At 52.6% G+C, this 21,541-nt stretch overlaps 1 protein-coding gene across 1 annotated transcript in view; it reads right to left on the minus strand.

Annotated features, from left to right (window-relative positions):
• Window positions 1–21,541, minus strand: part of Kcnh1 (potassium voltage-gated channel subfamily H member 1) — a 265,929-nt gene that overhangs the window by 131,936 nt on the left and 112,452 nt on the right. The window contains exon 8 of the mRNA XM_055609189.1: window positions 7,377–7,806. Within this exon, the coding sequence (XP_055465164.1) occupies window positions 7,377–7,806 (430 nt within the window). The remainder of the gene's footprint in view (window positions 1–7,376; window positions 7,807–21,541) is intronic.

Consider the following 21,541-nt stretch of genomic DNA (forward strand, 5'->3'; position numbering starts at 1 on the left):
GCCCAGACACATGCAGCCCAGGTGCCTCCTCCTGCAACCCAGACACACACACAGCCCAGAGCCTCCTCCTGCAACTCAGACACAAGCCTCCCCCTGCAGCCCAGACACATGCAGCCCAGATGCCTCCCCCTGCAGCCCAGACACACACAGCCCAGAGACTTTCTAAGTGGGAGAATACACGGGAGAAGTCCGATGGCTCAAACCTCGAAGTACACTGGCCTCACGACAGGGGTTGCAATCCTGATCTCCTGGCACCAAGACAACTCAGAGTGGTCATAAAGGTGAGCCTCCCATAGGACGGAGTCTTGGGAACTGGCCGAGAGGCAAGCACACGCCTCAGACCACCAGGGAACGGGCGGTAGCTGCACTCTATGCCACCTTGTTCTTGTTGGGAACTGGGTGGTCACGCAGACTTGTGGAAAATGGTGGCTCATGTGTCTTCAGAAACTTTCCCTAGTGGAATCTCGTGTCTCATGAGTTTTTAAAAGATGGAAAAACTCTTTTCTCCTCTGTAGAATTTCTCTGTGGTGCCTGCATGTGCCAGTCTGTCAGCTGCAGTCTCTGGTGAATACTTGACACGCAGTGGCTGGAGGTGTGAGATGGCATTTATCAGCTCCTCCGCCGTCACCGCCCTTGACCCACCACCACCCACCTCCTACGCTGTGACACAATCCCTGGAGGCACCAGCTGCTGATCCACCCACACCCTTGTGCGCACCGTAGCCAGTGGTTGCCATGGCACTCGGAGACAGAACGGCAGGCACTACACAGGATGGTGGGCTCAGCCCGCCTTGCTCGCTGCATGACCTGTGGCAGCAACACCCAGTCTCCTCAGCCATAAAGAGGCAGCACTCCCTTCCCACAGAGAGCCACGAGCTTCACAAGGACAGGCACAGCGGCACGGCAGGAACAAGATGCTGAAGCCTGACAGCGTTACCGCTGCCATCTCAGCATCAACTGCATTTAAAATAGAAGGGAGTTCCGCAGCCCATGTGCTCATCTGTAAGGCTGGAGAGAACTCCTCCCTTAGCCTGCACCCTATCCAAGCTTCCTAACATCTAGGCTTGTTGCAAATTCTTCTTCCGGGTACAGCAACCAGTTATAGTCAAGGCCAGCGTCCTTCCACAACACACGCAATCAGATCATTTCCATTGCAATTATAAGTCCACACTAGAAAAATATCTTGCAAGAAAGCATCTCCATGGCCCCTCACCCCTCACTGCCCCCCCCAGCTCCTGGGCTCTTAGCTCTGTATGCCCTGAGCATACACAACACAAAGGGTGTTTCCCCTTGCTGGACCCCAAAACAGTCATCAGGGGAGGCAACAACACAAAGAGAAAGACTTTGTTGTCAGGTGAAACTAGGATAAAAATCCAGTTTAGCCCCCTCTGAAGTCATGCCCTGGGGTGAGCTGTTTCATATCTGTCACAGCGAAGGGCTGTTTCATATCTGTCACAGCCTGTTGTAAAGGCTGTTCAGCCACAAACGCTGTACACAAGACTGTCATGGGTGCTCAGTGTTCCCGTCCCTTCTCCCAGGAGCTCCTATTGCTCTTGGCCCTGCGTCTTGCCCAGTCAGGATGCTGCCAGCCAGGCCTGGGCAGTGACGTCTGGGGGCCCCTCCAGCCATACCAACAGCTTCCCTTGACTTGCTCTGGGGTCTGGCCAGTTTGCTCCCACCTAGACAACTCGCGTCCAGGGGTGCTTACACCAGTGACCTGCTGATTACACACTGCTTGCAAGACAAGCCCGAATTCTCCTCCGGAAGACCACACCCACAGGACCAACGAGACTGACAGCCTCATAGCTCCTGAGTTCCACAAAGTTCTACATGATGGGGGACAGGGAGCACTACTGCTGGCTCCTAGGAGGGCCTCTGTGCCAGGCGCTGTGCACTAATCCATTCTGGCAGCCAGGCCTGGCTGCTTCTCAGTGATACTCTTTCCATATGCCAGCAGCACACGTCCAGGCACAGAGGAGAAGAGGGAGCAGAGAGACCCACAGGTCCTGCCCTCTAGAAGCTGAGTCTCCCTAGAGCTGAGAAAAAGCCACAGCAAAGAGAGAACGATGCCAAGATGGTCAGAAGCATATTAGAAAAAGATCCAATATGCAAGAAAACAACCCCTAAAGGGCCCGTGACCCTACAGAGCACAATCAATGTGGTGGGGACAGGGTGGGAGAAAGCAGTGCTTGTTTTCTGTAAAATTCTGGGAAGAGAGGGGCAGGTGGTAGGTCCAGGCTGTGCCACAGGTAGAGATACCCACAGCTGTGGGCGTTGGGTGGGGGTAAACCAGTTCCAGAGAAAAAGCAGCTCATTCCCTGGCTAGAAAAGATATCTAAGAATAAATGATAAATGAGTGCTTATTTCTCCCAGAAAAATTCTGAACACTGCCCCATTTCCCAAAATAAACATAAACTAAAAATGAAATTAAATAGCATTCCCGTGTTCCTCAGACAGAGCAGCAATTATTGTTTTATTTTTTTTCTAAGAACAGGAAACACAAAATTAACTGAGAAGAGCAAGAGGCAGCCATGGCTGAGAACACTGAAAGCTGTGGCCTCCAGATGGAATTCTTGCCTTCACAGAGCTGTCACATTTCATCATGGCATGTCCTTTGCACTTCTATCAGCAGAGGCAGAGCCGGGGGCAGCCTCTGCACTCTCGCCAAAGCCGTACAACCCAAACCACAAAGCGGACCTCAAACTCCAGTCAGAGTCTCTTCTCCCTGGCAAATTTTGGGTTTTTTGGGATAAGACTATATTTCTCAGACTCTCTTGCAGCTACATGTGGCTAGGTTATCAAATCTCAGCCAGTGGGATATGAAGAAAATGAACACAGGTAACTTCCTAGTCTTGTTCTAAAAAGAGAGGTTTGTGGCCGGTCTATCTATTTTCTGGGGAGAAAATACAGACGAAGCTCAAACAGCCACAGCCACACGGGATACCGCCACAGAAGTGACACACAAACGTGAACACGGAGAAGCTGCTCTCAGTGTCTGTGAGCAGCCGGATGATGCCTAAACTTTTAAGAAACGTGTTTTGCATGTCTACCAATGGCAGACTCTGCATCCCCTAGTTAATGAGCTTCCATGGTAGCAATGAAGACCCCTCCCAAAGTTTAAGGCCTTAGCTGTTGAGAAGGATCAAGTCACTACTTATTGGGAGCGTACTGTTTATTAAAGTCAACCGAGTCTCTCCACTTCCCTCCCATGCCTATGTTCTTACTGAGGCTGTGGCTACCTCATTTTAGAAGAACCAGGAAGTGACTTAGAGAAGGACACTCTGGGCGGGCCCAGTGTGGCGCGGGAATGTCAAGCCTTGGAAATATTCAAAAGCATCAGTCTGGACGAGCCCATGTCCAGCGGGAGAGTGAAAGGATGGCTGAGCAAGAGTCAGTGTTCACAAGAGTCCCTGAGCATGGAGCCCAGCCAGAGAGTGAAGGCACTGAGCTGTAGGCAGACTGGGGAGAGAGGCGTGACTCACAGACAGGAGACTACAAAAGCGCTGGGTGCTGTCTGGATCCCCTGCCGTCACCAGAGAGGGTGAGTGCCACTTACAGAGTGACAGCGGTGACATTATGAGGAGAAACGGAAAAGTACAAGCACATATTTAGACATGGCAATTGTGTTCTCACCATCAAATCCTGCTGGAGAGCCATCGAAGGCAGGGCCAGGTCTCCACCTGAGGCTGAGATAAATCCCTGTCTCCGTACACTTCTCCCACAGTGGGAACTCCAGCTCCAGGCCCCGTCACTGTCTTGTGCTGACAGGGAGGCCAGGCTGATGGCTGGCTACAGCTTAGCTCTAAAGCCAGCCCTCCGAAGACAGCCTCAGCCTTCACATCTCTTGGGATGTTCTAGGAGAACGGAGGAAAGAGGGCTAGCTTGAAAGTGCTTTTTTCCTGTTTCCTGCAATCCTCTGGGGAATGAATGGGTTGTAATGAGATGTTCAGATCAGATATAAGCTTCCTAGCACTCGGCACTGCTAGGACACACAGCACCACGGAAGAGCTGAGGAACGCCATCCATCCCCACAGCATGAAAATCCATCACAGAGGGGAAACCAGTCTCACTTTGAGGATGCCGGGCAGCCTGGGAGGGAGGCAGCACAGAGCTCTCTGGATCCGCCCAGGCTCTCACTGCTACACGAGGTGTCAGTCCTCGTGTAAGTGTGACCCCAGAGTGGTACAGAAGGGGCACGCGTGTGCACGTGTGTGCACAGAGACAGCAGAGGGAAGAAGCTGCAGACTAACACCATCCTGAAGGAAGGCTGTTCCGTGGGTCACAGGGCTGGTCACCAGCATCACACATGTGCAAAACCTTTCTCGTCAGCACAAAAAATTGTCAGACGTGTGTCACAGCTGTAAGTGACAGGTGGCTGAGAAACAGCCGCTTCCCTGAACACCTCGCCCTGAGTCCGGATTGTGACTGTGTTCTGAGTTTCTACAACAGGCACGGGCAGCCTGCTCAGCTTCACGGAAGGAACTGTGCACGCATCTGTGAGTGAGCATGGGGAAGGTATGCATGGGGAAGGTATGCAGGCGGCCCACCCCGAGTGTGGCTCAACCACCTTCTCCAGCCTGCCCGCCAGTCACGTGACAGGCAGAGCAAGCTGCAGGCCGCATGGTGTGCTCACCATCGTGTGTGACGGTCACAAGAGTTCTGCACAGAGTTAGACAGGAGCACGTAAGCCCCGGTCCACATGTTCACCACGCTTCTTTGCCAGGCCTCTCCACGCAGAGGAAATGGCCCTAGCATGAGCATTGTTCTTCAGCTGCTGTGGAGAAGTGGAAACACCACCTGGCTCCGGGAAGGCGGAAGCATACAAGAATCGGAAGTGACCGTGGTTGCCCCGATACTAGGAAATAACACTCCTACGGGAGAAAAGCTTGGGAAGAGAGATGCACGTCTTCACCGCGTGTCTTCAGGGCTTTCTTTCTCCTCTGGGTGAGAAATGGCAGAGATCTCTGAAAGCCTTCTGAGGCATGGAATGGGCCCATTTCTAACTGACCACACTCAGCGAATTCTCGGTAATGGCTGTGGTGGGGTGTGCGTCTCCCCCGAAGGAAAGAAAGTCTGTTCCTACACACAGCATGTCACTTTGCTTATTCCACACCCTGAGGAAGCATGGTGGGGAGCAGCTCCGTGGCGGGCTGCAGACTCAGCACGGTGAAAGACGCCGGCCTCGAGGCCCAGCGCTGGGCTCTGCTTTGGTGTGCCTGTGAGCTGCAAGCCCCGACTAGAAACCAGCACAGTTAACCCTGAAGCCCTTCTGGAAGAGACCTTAAATCCTCGCCCGAGACATGAGAAAGCACGGCAAGTTCTAATTAAACTGAAGCAATTAGCCACCCCCGGATCCTTCTCACAGCTTCCCATGGCCAGGCAATCATCTCTATTAAACCCACTTTAAAATCAGGAGCAAAGGCAGCAGCTCCACCAGCACCCAGCTCCCAGAGTCCATTATCCCTTCAGACATATCCTGCAAAAGCCCTCAGGAATCTGCCTGCGTCAGGCACAAGCAGAGGGCGGTGGTGAGCAGGGGACAGGACACACAAAGACTACCCCCAGAGCTGGACCTCAACCAGGAGGCAGACAGCATCCAGCCGAAGCCGCAGATTCTCCAGGCGGGGCAGCGATCCATCCAGCAGAGCCACCTTAAGGAGCCCTGCCTGTGGGCTCTGCAGGTCGAGGTCTGGGGAAAGACCGTCCCCAGAGTGCGGGCACGGTACAGTGGACGCCACGGCACAAACCACACAGGCTCACCACATCTCCAGCCAGGCAAGGCCCACCCCACTAAGGCTTCCTGGAATCCAGAGAGGTCAATGTCGCCAGCCAAAGGCATGCTCTAGACTTCCACAGCAACAATCAATAGTTGCCAGTGGTAAAACGACGCAGACTTAAGCACTTGCCTCAAGAACTAAGAGGTATTCTGTGCAGAAACAATAGCCCGTTAAAATCTCTCTCTCTCTCTCTCTCTCTCTCTCTCCCCCTCCTCTATGTGTGCGAGTATGTGTTGCATACTGAGCATGGAGATTTCTCCACAGAGAGGCAGGCAGGAAAATATTCACCTTAATTGGGAATAATTTGGACTCGGGTCTATAATCCTAGCACTGATGTAGGCTGGGGCAAGGGGATTGACAGGAGTTTGGGCTGGCCTAGGCTAAACAGAACTGGTCTTCAAAAAAGAAAACAGGGTGAGCGGCCAAGAAAAGAAGAACACGGGAAAAAGTGATGATTCAGACTAGGTTCTTTTAGAGAAACGAAATTTTCCCTAAGAAACACTTTGCTAAATACCTGTTCAGCCAGCACAGTGGCAACGCCTGCAATCCCAACACTCCAGCAGGCAGAGGCAGGTGGGTCACTGTGGTTTCAAGGCCAGTTTGGTCTACAAAGCAAGTCCAGGACAGCCAGCGCTACACAGAGCAACCTTGTCTCAAATGAAACCCACCCCAAAATAAAAAAGCCCAAAAGGTCACGTGATAGACTATTTCATTGAACACTGAACTTCAGATGTATTCTAACTCGAACATCTAGCCAGTGTACAGATGACCAGGACACCCAGAGCTCCTCTCTCGGGCCTGATCTTTCTCTCGGGCCAGGTTGAACCTTGCAGATCTAACCTATGTTAAAGCAACGCATGGCACAAGACACACATTAGCGGCCTGCTGGCCACTCGCTCAGGTACGCTCATCAGGAAAGAAGCGGGGAAAGCGAGGCAGGTGCAGGCAAGATGGCTGCCGGTTCCTCTCTGCTTGTGACCATGTCACTGTGGAAGTGAAACACCACACTCACTATACAACAAACGTGGAAAGACCTGCGACAGCTCAGTGCTCTTAGCAAACGGTTTATGAAACTGTCTTTTCAAACTTTATAAAACTCTAGTCTCCAGACGTCCAGATACACAGAGACACTGGACCCTCAAAGCCATCAAAAAGTAACCACTGCCCCTTTCTCCTCCCCCTCCGCTCCCCTTCCCCTTCCTGTCTCTCTACTAACAGGGTCTCGTGTAGCCCAGGCTGGCCTGGAGCTTTCCACCTAGCTAACGGTGACCTTGAACTGCTGACTGTCCAGTCACTACTCCCTGAAAGCCGAGCTTGCGCGTGCTCCACCACCGCAGTTTTGCAGCCCTGGGGATGGAACCCAGGCCTGTCTGCAAGCCACGCCAGCACTTCACCAACTGAGCTGCATCCCCCGCCCTCTCTCACATTTCACAAGTTTGTTTTCAACCAACACAAGCTGATTTAAAGACCAGGAAAAGCATGAAGCCCGTCTTTGTGAGAAAGCCTGAATCATTCTTTGACCATGCTGGCCGAGCACCCCTGCCCCGCTTTCAGCCTGGCTACCAGGCCAGTCCCCACGCCACCGGAGTGCCATACTCACAGCCAATCATCATGATGGCCACTGCGAAGATCTTCTCGATGTCTGTGGACGGGGCGATGTTCCCAAAGCCCACGCTGGTGAGGCTGGTCATGGTGAAGTAGAGCGAGGAGATGTACACGGAGTTCTTGCTCGGGCCGCCTTCCCACTTCCCCGAGCCGGAGCCGTTAAACTGGTATGGCGTGCCCGTGTCCACGGCCAGCTGGTAGAGCCAGCTGTTGTTGCGGATCGTCTTGGTGTCCTCATCAAAGATCTCGTAGTCGCCAATGCTGTACCAGATGCAGGCCATCCAGTGGGCAGCCAGCCCGAACACGCACACCAGCAGCACCAGCACGGCAGCGCCGTACTCGATGTAGTGGTCCAGCTTGCGGGCCACGCGCCCGAGACGCAGCAGCCGCACGACCTTCAGGGAACTGAACAGGCTGCTGATGCCCTGCAAGGGGACGACACAGATCAGACAGAACCAACGACGCTGGCGGTCCGTCCCGTGGCCCCGCCATTGCCATCAGCTTAAGCAGTGTGTACGGTGCCGTGACATGCAATATTATACAACCCTTAAAGACCTAACATTGGACCCCTTTTGGAAAAGACTGTGTATTTTGTGTGCGTGAGGGTTTTATCTGCAGCCACCTATGCGCACCATGTACTTGCCTGGTGCCTGCCGAGGCCAAAGGGAGTGTCAGGTCCCCTGGATCTGGAGTTAGAGACAACTGCCAACTGCCAGGTGCATAATGGGCACCAGAGCTGTATGCCCTGCAAGAGCGGCGAGCTCTTAGCTGCTAAGCCATCTCTCCATCCCCTCAAAGTTAAAATTCTATTCCAAGGTGTATGGGATAGAAATTTCCATTCGTTGTTTTATGGCTTGATTAAAAAATGAAACAAGTGGAGTTATTACAGGTGAGAACAAATGGGTATGCATCTTTCCACAGCACTACCTATTTTACGGGGACTTTCAAGGGTTGTATAATATTTCATATTGCACACCATGACATATTTGAGTTGTATCATATTTATTTCATGTGGCAATGAGTTATGTAACCACACTGCATTGCACATAAGCAAACAAATATGTGTGCGGCAGAAGCAATCAGGAACCACAGGCTGTTTCTGTTCTGTTTTTACCTATTTTGTTATAAATGTACATATTTACCTAATTTCTGTCATTATCATTACTTCGATAATTAGGAAAAACACATTTAAAGTGAATAAGAAATATGCCAAGCATGGTGGCACACACCTTTAATCTCAGCACCAGCCAAGACTGGAGGCCAGCCTGGTCTACATAGTGAGTTCCGGGCCAGCCAAGGTTACATAGTGAGGCCACACCTCAAACAAACAAATAAGTAAGAAAAAAGGAAAGGAATGAGAGAGGGGGAGAAGGAGAGAGAGAAAAAAACAGAAAGGGCTAAAAGGATAGAGTTGAGGTTTTGATGGGAGGCTGAAGGTGTATACAGCCAGACACTGAACACACACATGCACACACACACACACTCAGTCCAGGAGACTAAACAAAAGCATAGCTGTATGTAAAGGCCACGATCTGAACCACACATGTCCATTTGACACTTCAGCGACGTCTCTGACCTCAGTGTAAACTGGGAGGAGTGGACCAGCCAGGGCACCCCTCAGCCTTCCAGACACTGATATACCAGCTCCCATCACCCCCACAGAGGCTTCGAACACACCACAGAAGCCAGACCCCTTCCCACCCGATCCCTATTCGGACATGATCCCAAGGTGTGCGCATGAACTGTTCCTACTTCCCCTGAAACAAACTAGAAAGCACACAACACAGAGATGTGTCTTTGAGTGAAGGCCCCTTCATACTTTCCCTGGGAAGAACCCCGGGAAGGGTGCTGCCCTTCACTGTGAGGGAATGCATGGCGGCCCTCTACTCCAACCGTCAGACCTAGACCAGCCATTCCTCTGCCCCCAGGACTCTCTCATCCTCCGTCCTCCTAAAGCCCGTCCCCACACCCCGGGTCAATTACGACAGCAGAGGGAAAAGAAATGAGCGCTTCCTGACGCGTGTGCAAGGAGTCACTCTGGCACACTCCTCTCTCCGGGCCATTGCTAAACTGAGGTCCTCGCGCTCTTTCCATCTACCTGGCTCCCAGGAACTAGTTTCTACCAGTGCGTCAAGGTAAACAGATGTCTCTTCCAGGGAAGCTGTGCTTTTTCCTTTTCCTGTCCTGCCTTCAGGGTACGTCTGTGAGATCTTGAAGCTATGCCCTGGAGACGGCAGACCAACTGACAGACAGGCCTTGGTCCCTGGAGTGCTACTCAGGAGCTCAACCCAGGTAAGCCTCAGCTGTAGCAGGTAAGGAAGAGATCCCTGACGCGTCTTACTAGCCCCAGAGTCCTGTGAAGCAGCCACAGAGGAGGCTGTGCCGAGCCAGGGCAGAGGAGTGACACTCACTGCCCTTTCAGGAAAACAAGGCAAGGCCAAGCGTCAGCGCAAGGCAGAGGGCTGTCCAGCTTGTGTGAGCCCGGACCATAAATAAAAAAGAGGACAAATAAGCAGCTGTCACCATCGGCACGGCCATCCCCCGTGTCCTCCCCCACCCCACAGTGATGAACCTTTCCACACACAAAGAGTAGGCACATCTTCACACTGCAGCCAGTTGACAGGGTCAGGGGAGAGCCCTCTCCACAGGAATCTCCTCCTGCCCCCTAACTGAGGGCAGGCAGCTTCCACTTACGGGGAGCACAGCATCTGCAGCCGCCGTGACGGAGACATTTTGGGAGGCAAAGCAGTCTTTGGAATGAGTCAGAAATCAAACGCCGTGTGTGCTGCCACCCACATGCCACCTCCTCCTGAGGGTCCCTGAAACCGGCTCAAGGCAGAGCTTGCGTTCCGGGGTGAGACTGCCTTCTCGTTTTTCCTGGTTCATATCTAGCTCACAGCAACACTGCTACAGAGGCACCAAAGGTGCTCTGCCTCTCCCTGGCCTTCCCTTTGGCCACCCCCATGCCTCAGATGTGCCGTTCCCCACAGGCACTCTCCAGACATCAGTGGGCTGCGTCATCTTTCTCATCCTCCTTCCACATTCTTGTCCAGCCTCTCACAGTGGCCACCCGTGGTCCATTCACCCATCACTCAGTGGCCACGCCATCCTCTAGCCACATACTTCTGACAGCTCACACGTCCACATGGTAGGTAGATGGACGTGGTGCCTCTCGGCCCAGAAGGCCTGCCCTTTAATTAGTCACCTGGTGATCTAATCATCCTTCTGGCTTGTCACTGCCTCTGCCATGATGCGTCTCCAATGACCCTGAAGTCAGAACCCATCCCCAGTTCCTCAAGTCCTCAGTGTTCTGCGTCCATTACCACTGAGCATGACTTCCTGTGTGAAAAGGTCCTCATTGCTCAAAACGTCACCGGGAAGTCCATCTTCCCAAATACCGAAGTCACTGTCACTCATGCTAGAAGCAAGTGGGTTCAAAGTGTCATGCCCCACCCCATGTTGGAATTTAAGACACCACACTGAGTCCTGAGCACAGCACATGCTCAGAAGTCTGAAAAGGTGCTCAGCATCTTGGAGGCTAGGGTGTGCTTTCTCTTCCTCTCTTTAGGGAGGAACACCACTGCTCATCGGTTGGGCAAGTTCTCTCATCACACGAGCAGCTGGAATCCTGGCTATTCAAAAGCAATTCAAGCTGCTAGTTTGGTTCCCTGACAACCCTACTTTCCTGGAATTCAGTCCATGAGACAAATGAAACAAAACCCTCCAAACGTCTCTTTTATTTGAGTACGATAAATCACGACAGTGCCCTGTGGAGAACCAGGCTTCTCCAGAGAGTCCTGGCAGTGGAAAGCCACCTCATGCTGCAAGCAGTTTCCTGGATGCCTTATGGAAATCCTGGCACGGGGAAGAGCCAGGAGTCTGCAGGAGTCTGCATGAACACAGGGCAGCAAGAATAGCAGCTACTGAGCTTCCCCCTTGATGGAAGCAGACCCGGGACCTCCCTGGCCCCTCTGTGTCACACCCATGAATGTGGACTGAGATAGACGTGCCGAGGGCTTCAGACTCACTGCATGCACATTTTCAAGTTTTACTTAAATGAACAGCCAAACAAACCATTCCCTTAGATTTGTTTTACCTTGCCTTGTGTGTGTGTGGGGGTGTATCCTCCTGTGTGGGTGGGTGCATCCTGAGGCCTGAAAGGAAGTTTTGGTGTCTTTAAAAACTCTGTTATGTTGTGTAAATATGTTTTTGTTTTAATCCCAAGAGTGGGATTTCAGTGTGGGGTTTAGTTTGTCCACAGCTGATAACTGCCTCCTGCAGGGTGTGGTCTTTGCCAGCTGGTAGTAGCCTGCCTCCTGCAGCACGGAGAGGGGTGAGGTCTAGGACTCCGAGGGACAGAAATACAAGAGCCCAGAAAAAGAAGGGGTGGAGAGGCTGCTGCTGCGTTTGCTATTGCTGGAGATTGGTACATCCCCCAAAGAACCCACTAGCCAGAAGCAGCCCAGAAAAGTGAAGAGTCTGAATCCTCTCTCCCACTAACCATGTCTCTCCTCTCTCTAAGGGTTGGTGGAAGGGAGGTGGAGGCTTAAATACCCCAAATAGATCAGAATTTAAAAACAAGTGCTGCAATCTGGCACTTTTTCAGACAATTGGGAATAGTGCTACCTCAAGATCCAGCTATACCACTCCTAGGCATATACCCAAAAGATGCTCAAGTATACAACAAGGACATTTGCTCAGCCATGTTCCTAGAAGCTTTATTTGTAATAGCCAGAAGCCAAAGACAACCCATATGTCTCTCAGTTAAGGAATGGGTACAGAAATTGTGGTACATTTACATAATGAAATATACTCAGCAATTAAAAACAAGGAAATCATGAAATTTACTGGCAAATGGTGGGAACTAGAAAAGATCATCCAGGTGAGCTATCCCAGAAGCAGAAAGACACATATGCTATATACTCACTTATAAGTGGATATTAGACATATAGTATAGTATAGGATAAACATACTAAAATCCGTACACCTAAAGAAACTAAGCAAGAAGGAGGACCCTGGGTAAGATGCTCAATCCTTATTCAGAGAGGCAAATGGGACAGACATTGGAAGAGGGAGAAAACAGGGAACAGGACAGGAGCCTACCACAGAGGGCCTCTGAAAGACTCTACCCTGCAGGGTATCAAAGCAGAGGCTGAGACTCATAGCCAAACTTTGGGCAGAGCGCAGGGAATCTTATGAAAGAAGGGGGAGATAGAAAGACCTGGAGGGGACAGGAGCTCCACAAGGAAAGAAAAAAATCTGGGCACAGGGATCTTTTCTACGACTGATACTCAAACCAAGGACCATGCATGGAGATAACCTAGAGCCCCTGCACAGATGTAGCCCATGGCAGCTCAATGTCCAAGTGAGTACCCTAGAAAGGGAAAGAGGGACTGTCTCTGACATAAACTCAGTGGCTGGCTCTTTGATTACCTCCCCCTGAGGGTGGCGCAGCCTTGCCAGGCCACAGAGGAGGACAATGCAGCCAGTCCTGATGAGTCCTGATAGGCTAGGGTCAGAGGGAAGGGGAGGAGGACCTCCCCATCAGTGGCCTGGGGGAGGGGCATGGGAGTAAAAGAGGGAGGAAGGTTGGGATTGGGAGGGGACAAAGGAGGGGCTACATCTGGGATACAAAGTGAATAAACTATAATTAATAAAAAATAAATACATTTTAAAAATACTTGCAAAAAAAAAAAAAAGTACAAGCGCTGGAGACCGAAGGAAGAAAGCAGGTGCCCTGCTCTTACTTTTCACTCTATTCCTTTGAGCCAGGGTCTCTTCCTGCTAGCAAGGCCAGCAGCCCCAGGGACCCTCCTGTGCTCACAGCCATCCTGCGGTTCTCCTTTATGTGGATGCTGGGCTCTGAACGCAGGTCCTTCTGTCTGTACATAGTCCTTCCTACCACTGAGCCATCTCGCCAGCCTTCTCTCTAACTATAGCCATCAGTTCTGTTAGACAACATTTTTTCTGCCATAGACAGACACTAAAGTCACAGGCAGAGCTCAGGGCATTGCTGAAGTGGCATGTTTCGGATAATCCCTCCAGACCTCCAGATCTACGCGGGAACACAGCGGCAGCCTGAGAAATCGGAGATGTAAAGTACCTTGTTGTCATCGGCCACCCTCATTCCCCTGTATCCGTCCCAGCTCATGCTTCTCCACCTCCCTGTGCTGAGAAGGACCAGAAGGTGACATCCTGGCACCCTGACCAGCATCGCGCTCACCTGGCTTTCTATCAGTTTTCCCTGTCACACCCTCACACTTTGATGTTAGAACAGCAAGTTCTAAGCTCCACACTCGCAGCTTTCCAAACAACAAATCCTGCCTCCCTCCCTGTTACCAGTTCCTCCTCCATGAAGGGCGAGGCAACCATTCTTCAGTCTTGAGCGGTGGGAGGGGTTAGGTGGAAGAGCAGCACTCACCAGCACTGCAAGGCAGCCCTCCTCTCACCTCAGCTTGAGACAGAATCTACTGAGTTGCCCAGGCTGGCCTTGAATTTATTCTGCACATCAGGAAGCCTTCAACTTGGAATCCTCCTGCCTCAGTCTTCCAAGTAGGTAGAATGAGAGGCGCGTGTGCCACACCATGCCTAACAAGTGCCAGTGGGGTACCAGACCTGAACCTCACCCTCCTAGAGTTTTAACTAGGAGAGACAGATAATAGGATAAAGCTCTAACGCAGGAGCTGCTGCATGGCTGTTTGAAAACAAATCAGGCCACAAATAAGCACCGAAGTAGCGGGAAGGCGACCAGCCAGTGTCGCTCCGGTATTCGCAGAGACTGTGGCATCAGGGTGAGACAAGCCTGTGAGCCATGAGATGGTCTAAGAAAAACAAGCTCCAGACAGAAGTAGCCTCAAGTACAAAGCACCCTGGGGTGTGAGGGCAGGCCGCACTATTGCTCTGCCAGAGACTAACATGCCTATGAGGTCTAGAAGGGTGCTGCCAGTGAGCAGGGCGAGCTCCACTCCAGACACGGAGGACCTCAGAGCAGCCAGCTGGATTCCTGTGCCCTTCTGAGGCGGGGTCGCCAAACAGCCACTTTACAGATGAAGGCGTGAACGCAAGGGCAGTGAGCAGCACAGACTCCTCCTCGGAGCCCACACCGAGGCGCTGGCTCCTCGGAGGCTCTGCAGAGTCTGTGGGGGGGGGGGGGGAAACCTTGGCTGTGATGACAGCACGCAGAGCACTTTGCCAGCAGGACCGTGACACTAACGCGGGGTGCCAGGTGCTGGACTGCGCAGTGTTCGAAGCCCCCTGGACGAGTCTGAGTGTTTTCGGAGAAGATGGGCGCAGGCAGTGAACTGAGCGGAAGTCCCCCTTAGACACTGGGCAGCACCCACCAAAAGACTAAGGACCTAAGAATGGACAGGAAGAAAAGAAGGTCACTTCCTTTTCTTCCCAACAGTGGTGCCTGGGGCCACTTTGGGGCTTGACAAATGATCTTCGGCATTTGACTCAAATTCACACGAGGGGCTCTGGGCCTCAGGCCTCCCCACGGGAGCTGCGGTTATACCTAGGGTCTCTGTAAGACTTCTGACCTCCTGGATGGCACCATATACCAGCTTTCCTGTGACAGTGTGAGAGACAGCCTGACACAACCCATTAGCGCATACACGTGTGTGTGTGTGTGTGTGTGTGTGTGTGTGTGTGTGTGCTCTCGTACCCGTATGTGCACCTGTATTCATGTTTGCATGCATGCATGACTTTTGCACTAGAGGCTTTCCTCAAATCTCCCCATCCTTGCCCTGGCTCTGGTCTCATGTAGCAGAGGCTGGCCTTGAACTCAGTATGCAGTCAAGGCTGATCTTGAACTTGTGATCCTCCTTCCTCTACCGCCCAAGTGCTGGATACTGGGCTGCAGTATCCACAGCGCCGGCAACTGGGCCCAAGACCTCACGCATGCTAAGCATACGCACATGCCCCAGCCCCGCCTCTCCCCTGGGAGGTCTGCCTAACATGAAGACTTACTGCTTTATTAGCAAAAATCGCCTTGTGTTGTCTTTAAAAACAAATGACTTCATGAATGCTCTGCAAACCCTCCACACTCTGAGAACTCAGCCATTTCTGTTGATAATGGAGAAAATTGGTTTTCCCAGGTTTCATTGGAAGTTACTCTCTGAAACTGAGATTTAATTTGCCTTCCCTTCCTCATTTCGACAATGTACTTCAGCCATGTTTGATTCAATCCAGTGATCATTTCCTGAATCCCGGGATAGGAAGACATGCCCTGGGCTGCAAAATGACAGAAAAACAAGGACAGCGCAGGCTCCTGCCCTCACTCTGCCTGAGGTCAAGCCCAGAGCCAACAGAACGCAGGCTGCACGGGGGCAGACTATACCTGCACCGGAGCCTGAGGCAGCAGGAGGCAAGAGGCCCTGCACGCCGGGACTCTCCCGGCTCAGTCAGCAGGCCAGCTGACCATAGTCGGGGAACTATGAGCCCCAGGGGAGCTTCCTAACCAAAACGGGGGTGGCTGCACCCCCTATTTGTCCGTTCCACTAATGTCGTGCAAAAGGCACACCTGCAGCCACAGTGGAAGTCATTGAGGACATTTAGAAATCATTGCAAAACTGCGCCCCGCGTGCCCACTCGGAAGCACACAGCAGCTGCACTTCCCAGTGAGTTTACACTCCCAAGCTTCCCTTCTGGAGAGGCGGGAAATACCAAGTCCACAGAAGGGAGGGTCAGAAGCTTTGGTCAAGGGGCACGTCCACTGCTCAGAATCCTAAACCCCTTTTTCTGCTTCCTCCGAAGAGACACGTCCTCGCAGCCTAGGATGTTCTCTTCATCTTGTCAGAAGAAGCTGTGCAGCCACGCTGTGCCCCAAGCCTCGAGGCTGCAGTGTTAACCATGGCTTTCCTTTTCTCTAGTCTGATTTGATTTCAAATCTCAGGGATAACACAAGTCAGAGTCCCAAGGGGGAAGAGGGGAGGCAAGTGACCCTCTTAGGAGTCACAGACTGTGATCTGAGGGGACACTTGTCCTCATCTCCAGGCTAGAGCTCCTCTACAAAACAGTCCTCCATTCTAGGAAGCAGCAGAAAGGCCTGGACCCCTCCCTCATGACCTCCTCAGATTGAAGAGCCTCACACATGCCCTGTCTGAACATAAGCCGCTCCGGCCAGTGGCATCCTGACCAAAGAGTGAGGGACAAGCGGAAAGGCAGGAGCCTCAGCCAGATGGCCCCTGCCAAGCACCAGGACAGGTGGCGCAGGTCTCCTGGGGCATTGGCGGAGACGAGGATGCAGCAGCTGGTTCAGACCCTGACTGGTCACCTGGAACGTAAGCAGCGCTGTGGTGCTGGCCAGCGCAGGCCAGCAGCCCGAGCCCCTGGGCTGTGATGACCCGGAGTGAGCCAAGACGCCAACGTAACCATCCTGGAAAAAGTGAAGATGTTCTAGAGACACACTGTGCCCCTTCCCTGACCATCGACGGAAACACTGGTCCCCAAGAAACTGGAATTTTCCCAGCAGTCTCCTGGTGAACACTGGAAAAGACTGGACCTTGGTGCCAGACACAGAGCTTGTCCCCCAGAAAAAGGGAAGGCAGACAGGTGAAAGGGTCCCTCAGGACCCCAGGTTTAGGTGAGAAGGGCCTCACTTTCATGGCTTCCTTATTAGTCATGATTTTAACACTTTTCTTCACTGACAGCCCTCAAGACCTCAGAAGCCATTCATTCCTCCGACAGGACAGGGAGAGGGGCGGGAAAGGTTCCCTGCAGGAGCCAACACATTAGGTGAGGGCTGCCCTCTGTGGGGGTCCCCTCTGTGGGAGTCCTCTCTCCTTCTCGGTGGTCCCCTCTAAGTGAGAATAAGTCTCCACAGGAACACTCTGAAGAAAAATGATGGTTCCTTTCAGAGGTTTTTGAAGAAAATACAGTTCTGAGGTCTCTGGAAACAAAGCACAGACAGTCGCCATCAGTCAACTGAGAGAGGTTTCCCTGAACACTGGGCCCGGGAGACAGAGGGCTGGCTTCAGCCGTCAGGTGACTACTGTGGAACTGGCACAGGCTCCCAACAGTTTCAGCCTGACCCCAGATGAGGTTGCTAATGGTCAGAGAAGGGAAGAGAGCCATCCAAGTCCAGCAGCCTTATAAAGCTCTGCTCTCTGCCCCAGACACACACGGCATTTGGCACAGTTCTATTACCACCTCCCTGGTTTTGCCCTTTCCAGAATGTCCGCTGGCAGGTAGGCATTTAGGACTAAGCTCATTTATACCTAACGAATTTCAAGGTTTCCTTGTGCCTTTTTATGGCTTCATAGCTCATTTCTTTTTACCCTAAATAACATTCCACCATCTCTAAGTAGCATGGTGCCTCCATTCTTCCCCCAAAGGAAACCCCGGGTGCGTCTAAGGTTTTAGCAATTAGCAATGGAGGTGCGACTTGTCGCTTCTCACGTGGCTCTCTGCACAGTCATGGCGCCACAAAAACTTGTCCTGCAGGACACTTTGAAGGTTGCAAACAATGTCCAGAGCAAGTGTCATGACACACTCAGGGCCAGCGATGTGCTGGGCAGTTTGTGTCAGCTTGACACAGGCTACAGTCGTTTGAGAGGAGGAAGCCTCCCTAGCATGGGGCTGCAGGCAAGCATGCAGGCATTCTCTTCACTGCTGAGTGGCGGGCAGGGCCCCGCCCACCGTGGCGCTGTCACCCTAGGCTGTGGTCCTGGTTCTTTAAGAAAGGAGGCTGAGCAAGCCACCTCCGTGGCCTCTGCATCAGCTTCTGCCTCCAGGTTCCTGCCCTGCTTGAGTCCTGTCCTGACTGCCTTCAGCAATGGCGTACAATGCGCAAGTGTAAGCCAAATAAACCCTTTCTGTCCACAGCAACAGTCACCCTAACTAGGGCAGTGGCTTCAGGGATCTTCCTGGTGACACACTCAGAAGAAACCCAGATTTTCACAGAGCTGAGGCCTGGGCCACACAGTCAGCAGATGAGCAAACAGCGGTCACCAACGAAGAACAGTGGCAAAAAGAAGCTCCTCAACCTGCCAGATCTCCGCAGGCCAGAGCTCAGGGGTGCTAGGACCCCAGAGGACCAGGGGTCACCTGGCCTTAGTCCTCACTTGAAAGAGGAGGGGACGGGGTATGTAAAGAATGACTCACTCCAGGGACAGAACGCAGACAACAGCAGCCCTTGGTTCTGACCCTCATACTCGGCTCTGTAAACCCCTGTGAAAAATGAGAAGAAACAAGAGTGCACTGTTTGTACTATGGTAAAATATACTTCAAATTTGCCACTTTGCCCATTTTTTAAAGCTTTGGTACTAGTGAATGGACTCAAGGCCTTACTCAATCAATCGCTGGGCTTTGTCCTCAGCCCCATGTTACTTTGTGGCTTGAGACAAAAGGGAAAATAAAGGTTGAGTAGTAGCATGCTCAAGACGAGCAACTGGCAGCCGGGGCAGGGAAGTGCCGCTAGGCCTCCCAATGGCATCTGTCGGGGTAAAAACGAAGTCACTGTCCAGCACTCCCGCCTTTTCCCTGCTCTCACACACAGGATGTCAGAGCGGGTATGGGCTTCCCAATGCATTGGGGCCTCCAAACCTGCTTTCCTAAGGCATGCATTCCACACCCAATATTCTGCACACGCCCTGAGGCCATTTCTCAAACGGTCATCTCTTCCAAAGAGGCCCTTCCTGACATGACCTGATGAAAACCAGCGCCTCGGCCTGGAAGACCCCACAGTTCCTCCCAGGCTTCTCCCGCCTCTGTCTGCATGATCATTGTGGAGACTTGCTTTGCTGACTGCCTCCCGGACCGGAGCGCAGACACATGCTGACGGGAGGAGGCTGGGCTCAGCACCCAGTGCTCCACCGGCCACGGGAGGCCCACGGCATCTACCTGCCTCTTCCCGGACTGCTGAGCCCCTTCATGAACGCTGCCAGCGTCACACACTGAAGCCACACCACCAAGGCGGCCTTCGCATGCCCTGTCGCGTGACTCTGGCAGTCTGAGAACTGAGGGGACTTGACTGGTGTCAGGGAAACCTGGGGCACCCCTGCTGCCTTGGGTAGACAATCTGCGCCTTTCTAGGGAAAGCCCATAAGAATGTGTGCTGATCTTCCCCACACACCAGGGTAGCTCTGCCTCACTGAAGTCCCCACGCAGGGGTGCGCCAACCCTCACCACCCCACTCCACGCCCAACAGCCAGCTTACTGCTCCTCCTTTCCTGACCCCCTGGCCACAGCTGCCCTGCTCCCCACAGTGGCGAGCTGAGTCAGTCCCTCAGAGTCCAGCGCACAGCAGCCTCCTGGGCCCCAGACTCTATTGATCTCACACAGACACCTCCTCCATCGAGGTGACAGGGAGACTGGGTCCAGAAGGGTGAGCCCCACCACGGAGGGCCTTCGCTGGGAAGCAAGCCGCTCGGATGATGTTTCTCCATCAAAAGGGACAGCCTGGGGAGAAGCCTCCTGTCCAACAGCGGGGGACTGGCCACTGAGGAGACCTGCACCGGGCTGGGCTGAGTGCTTGTGGCACAGGTTCGGATACCCAGAAACCACATAAAATTCCAGAGACAAAAACTGAGCTGCATATTTGCATACCAAAGCAGACCTGGCCACCAGGTCCCCCCACCCCCGAACCCCTCAGCCTCCCCCACTCCCCCGTTCTCCAGCCCAGGGCCTGGGCTTCCCTTCTCCCAGCTGCCCTGACGGCTACAATCCGGCCATGTTGCTGACTCCCCCTCTCTGGACCTCCTTATCTTCCCTCCCCTCCCCCACCTCCTCCCCTCCCTGCTCAGGGCGTGAGCACTCTGGACTCCCCCAGGAGTCTCTGCCTCTGGCTGTGCTGCCCACATGTCTATAATAAACCTTCTCCCCACCACACCTAGGAGCGGCCATGAGCCTTCCCTTTCTGTTCTTGTTTTCATTCAGAGGGTATGCTGGCCTGCCAGGATCGCCAACCCTGGAATGGGGAGATGGGGATCCCAGAACAAACAGGCCAGTGAGAGTGGTCACAAATAAGCTCTGGGTTAATTTCAAGACCTTGCTGCAAAGAATAAGGTGGAAAGTGATTGTGACAATAACCTCAGGCTTGCGAGCGTACACACACACACACACACACACACACACACACACACACAAAAGAACATGCATACATGCTGACACACCCACGCTTACCACATACACACAGAAAGATAAGAAAAGCATTAAAAATAAGACTTGTATGACTTGGGGAAAGACTCTACAGTCATCAGTAAAACGCAAAGGAGGAGCCCGGGTCAGAAAGCCTGGCTTCATGCTAGCTCTCTGTGGGTCCCTGCACATGGCTTAGTAACCATGCGAGTTCATGAAATGAGTGTTCCCTCCTCCCATGTGGGTGGTTGTGATAATAAACCAAGATTATGGTTATAAAGCATTTTTTAACATTTCAAAGCACTATACAAATACAAGCTCATTAAGGTTATAATTACGGTGACTATTACAGAAAAGGGGTTTACGGCTCAGTGAGACTCTCTGTATATAAAATGTGTACAACTACGCAGACTGTGTGTGCATTTTAGCTAGAGACTGGGAGGAAACGGGGAAAGCGAGCAATCGCTGTTAGGGCAGGATCCGCAAGCATGTGTGGGGAGCCGGGTGCTTGGAATCCTCCTGCCCGCACACCTCTCCCTCCTGTCAGGCCCAGAGCAACTGCAGGCAGTGTGTAGGGGGGTCGCCTCCCCCATAAGCCCTCCACAGGCGCTGAGGTTTGAAGTTTGTATAATCTTATAATACCACAAAGCAGTATTCTTTCTTTTTGAGTTTATTAAACGGTTTAAAGTGTGATGATGTAGTGCTGGGCTACACAAAAACACGGCCAGGCCAGCTTTGGGCCACCAGCCACAGCTGGCCCCAAAGCCAGGGGCGTGCACCACACCCTTCCTTTAATAGGGTGGCGTAATTTGGGTGTTTAGACAAGATAGCGTGAGTTCTCCCAGGGCTGCTAAGCCCCTGAGAGCCTACCAGCTCAAAGTTCAGATAGCTGGTCTGCGTCCCACAGACACGCACTCACACGCATGCACGCACACACACACGTACAAACACACACATGCCCACTTGCACATATTCACACTCACACGCATGTGAACTTACACACATGCTCACACCCACGCATGCTCACACCCACGCATGCTCACACCCACACACATGCTCACACCCACACATGCTCACACCCAC

This window comes from Psammomys obesus, unplaced genomic scaffold (assembly GCF_907164565.1).
Source record: "Psammomys obesus unplaced genomic scaffold, mPsaObe1.curated_primary_1811, whole genome shotgun sequence".
Taxonomy (NCBI): Eukaryota; Metazoa; Chordata; class Mammalia; order Rodentia; family Muridae; genus Psammomys; species Psammomys obesus.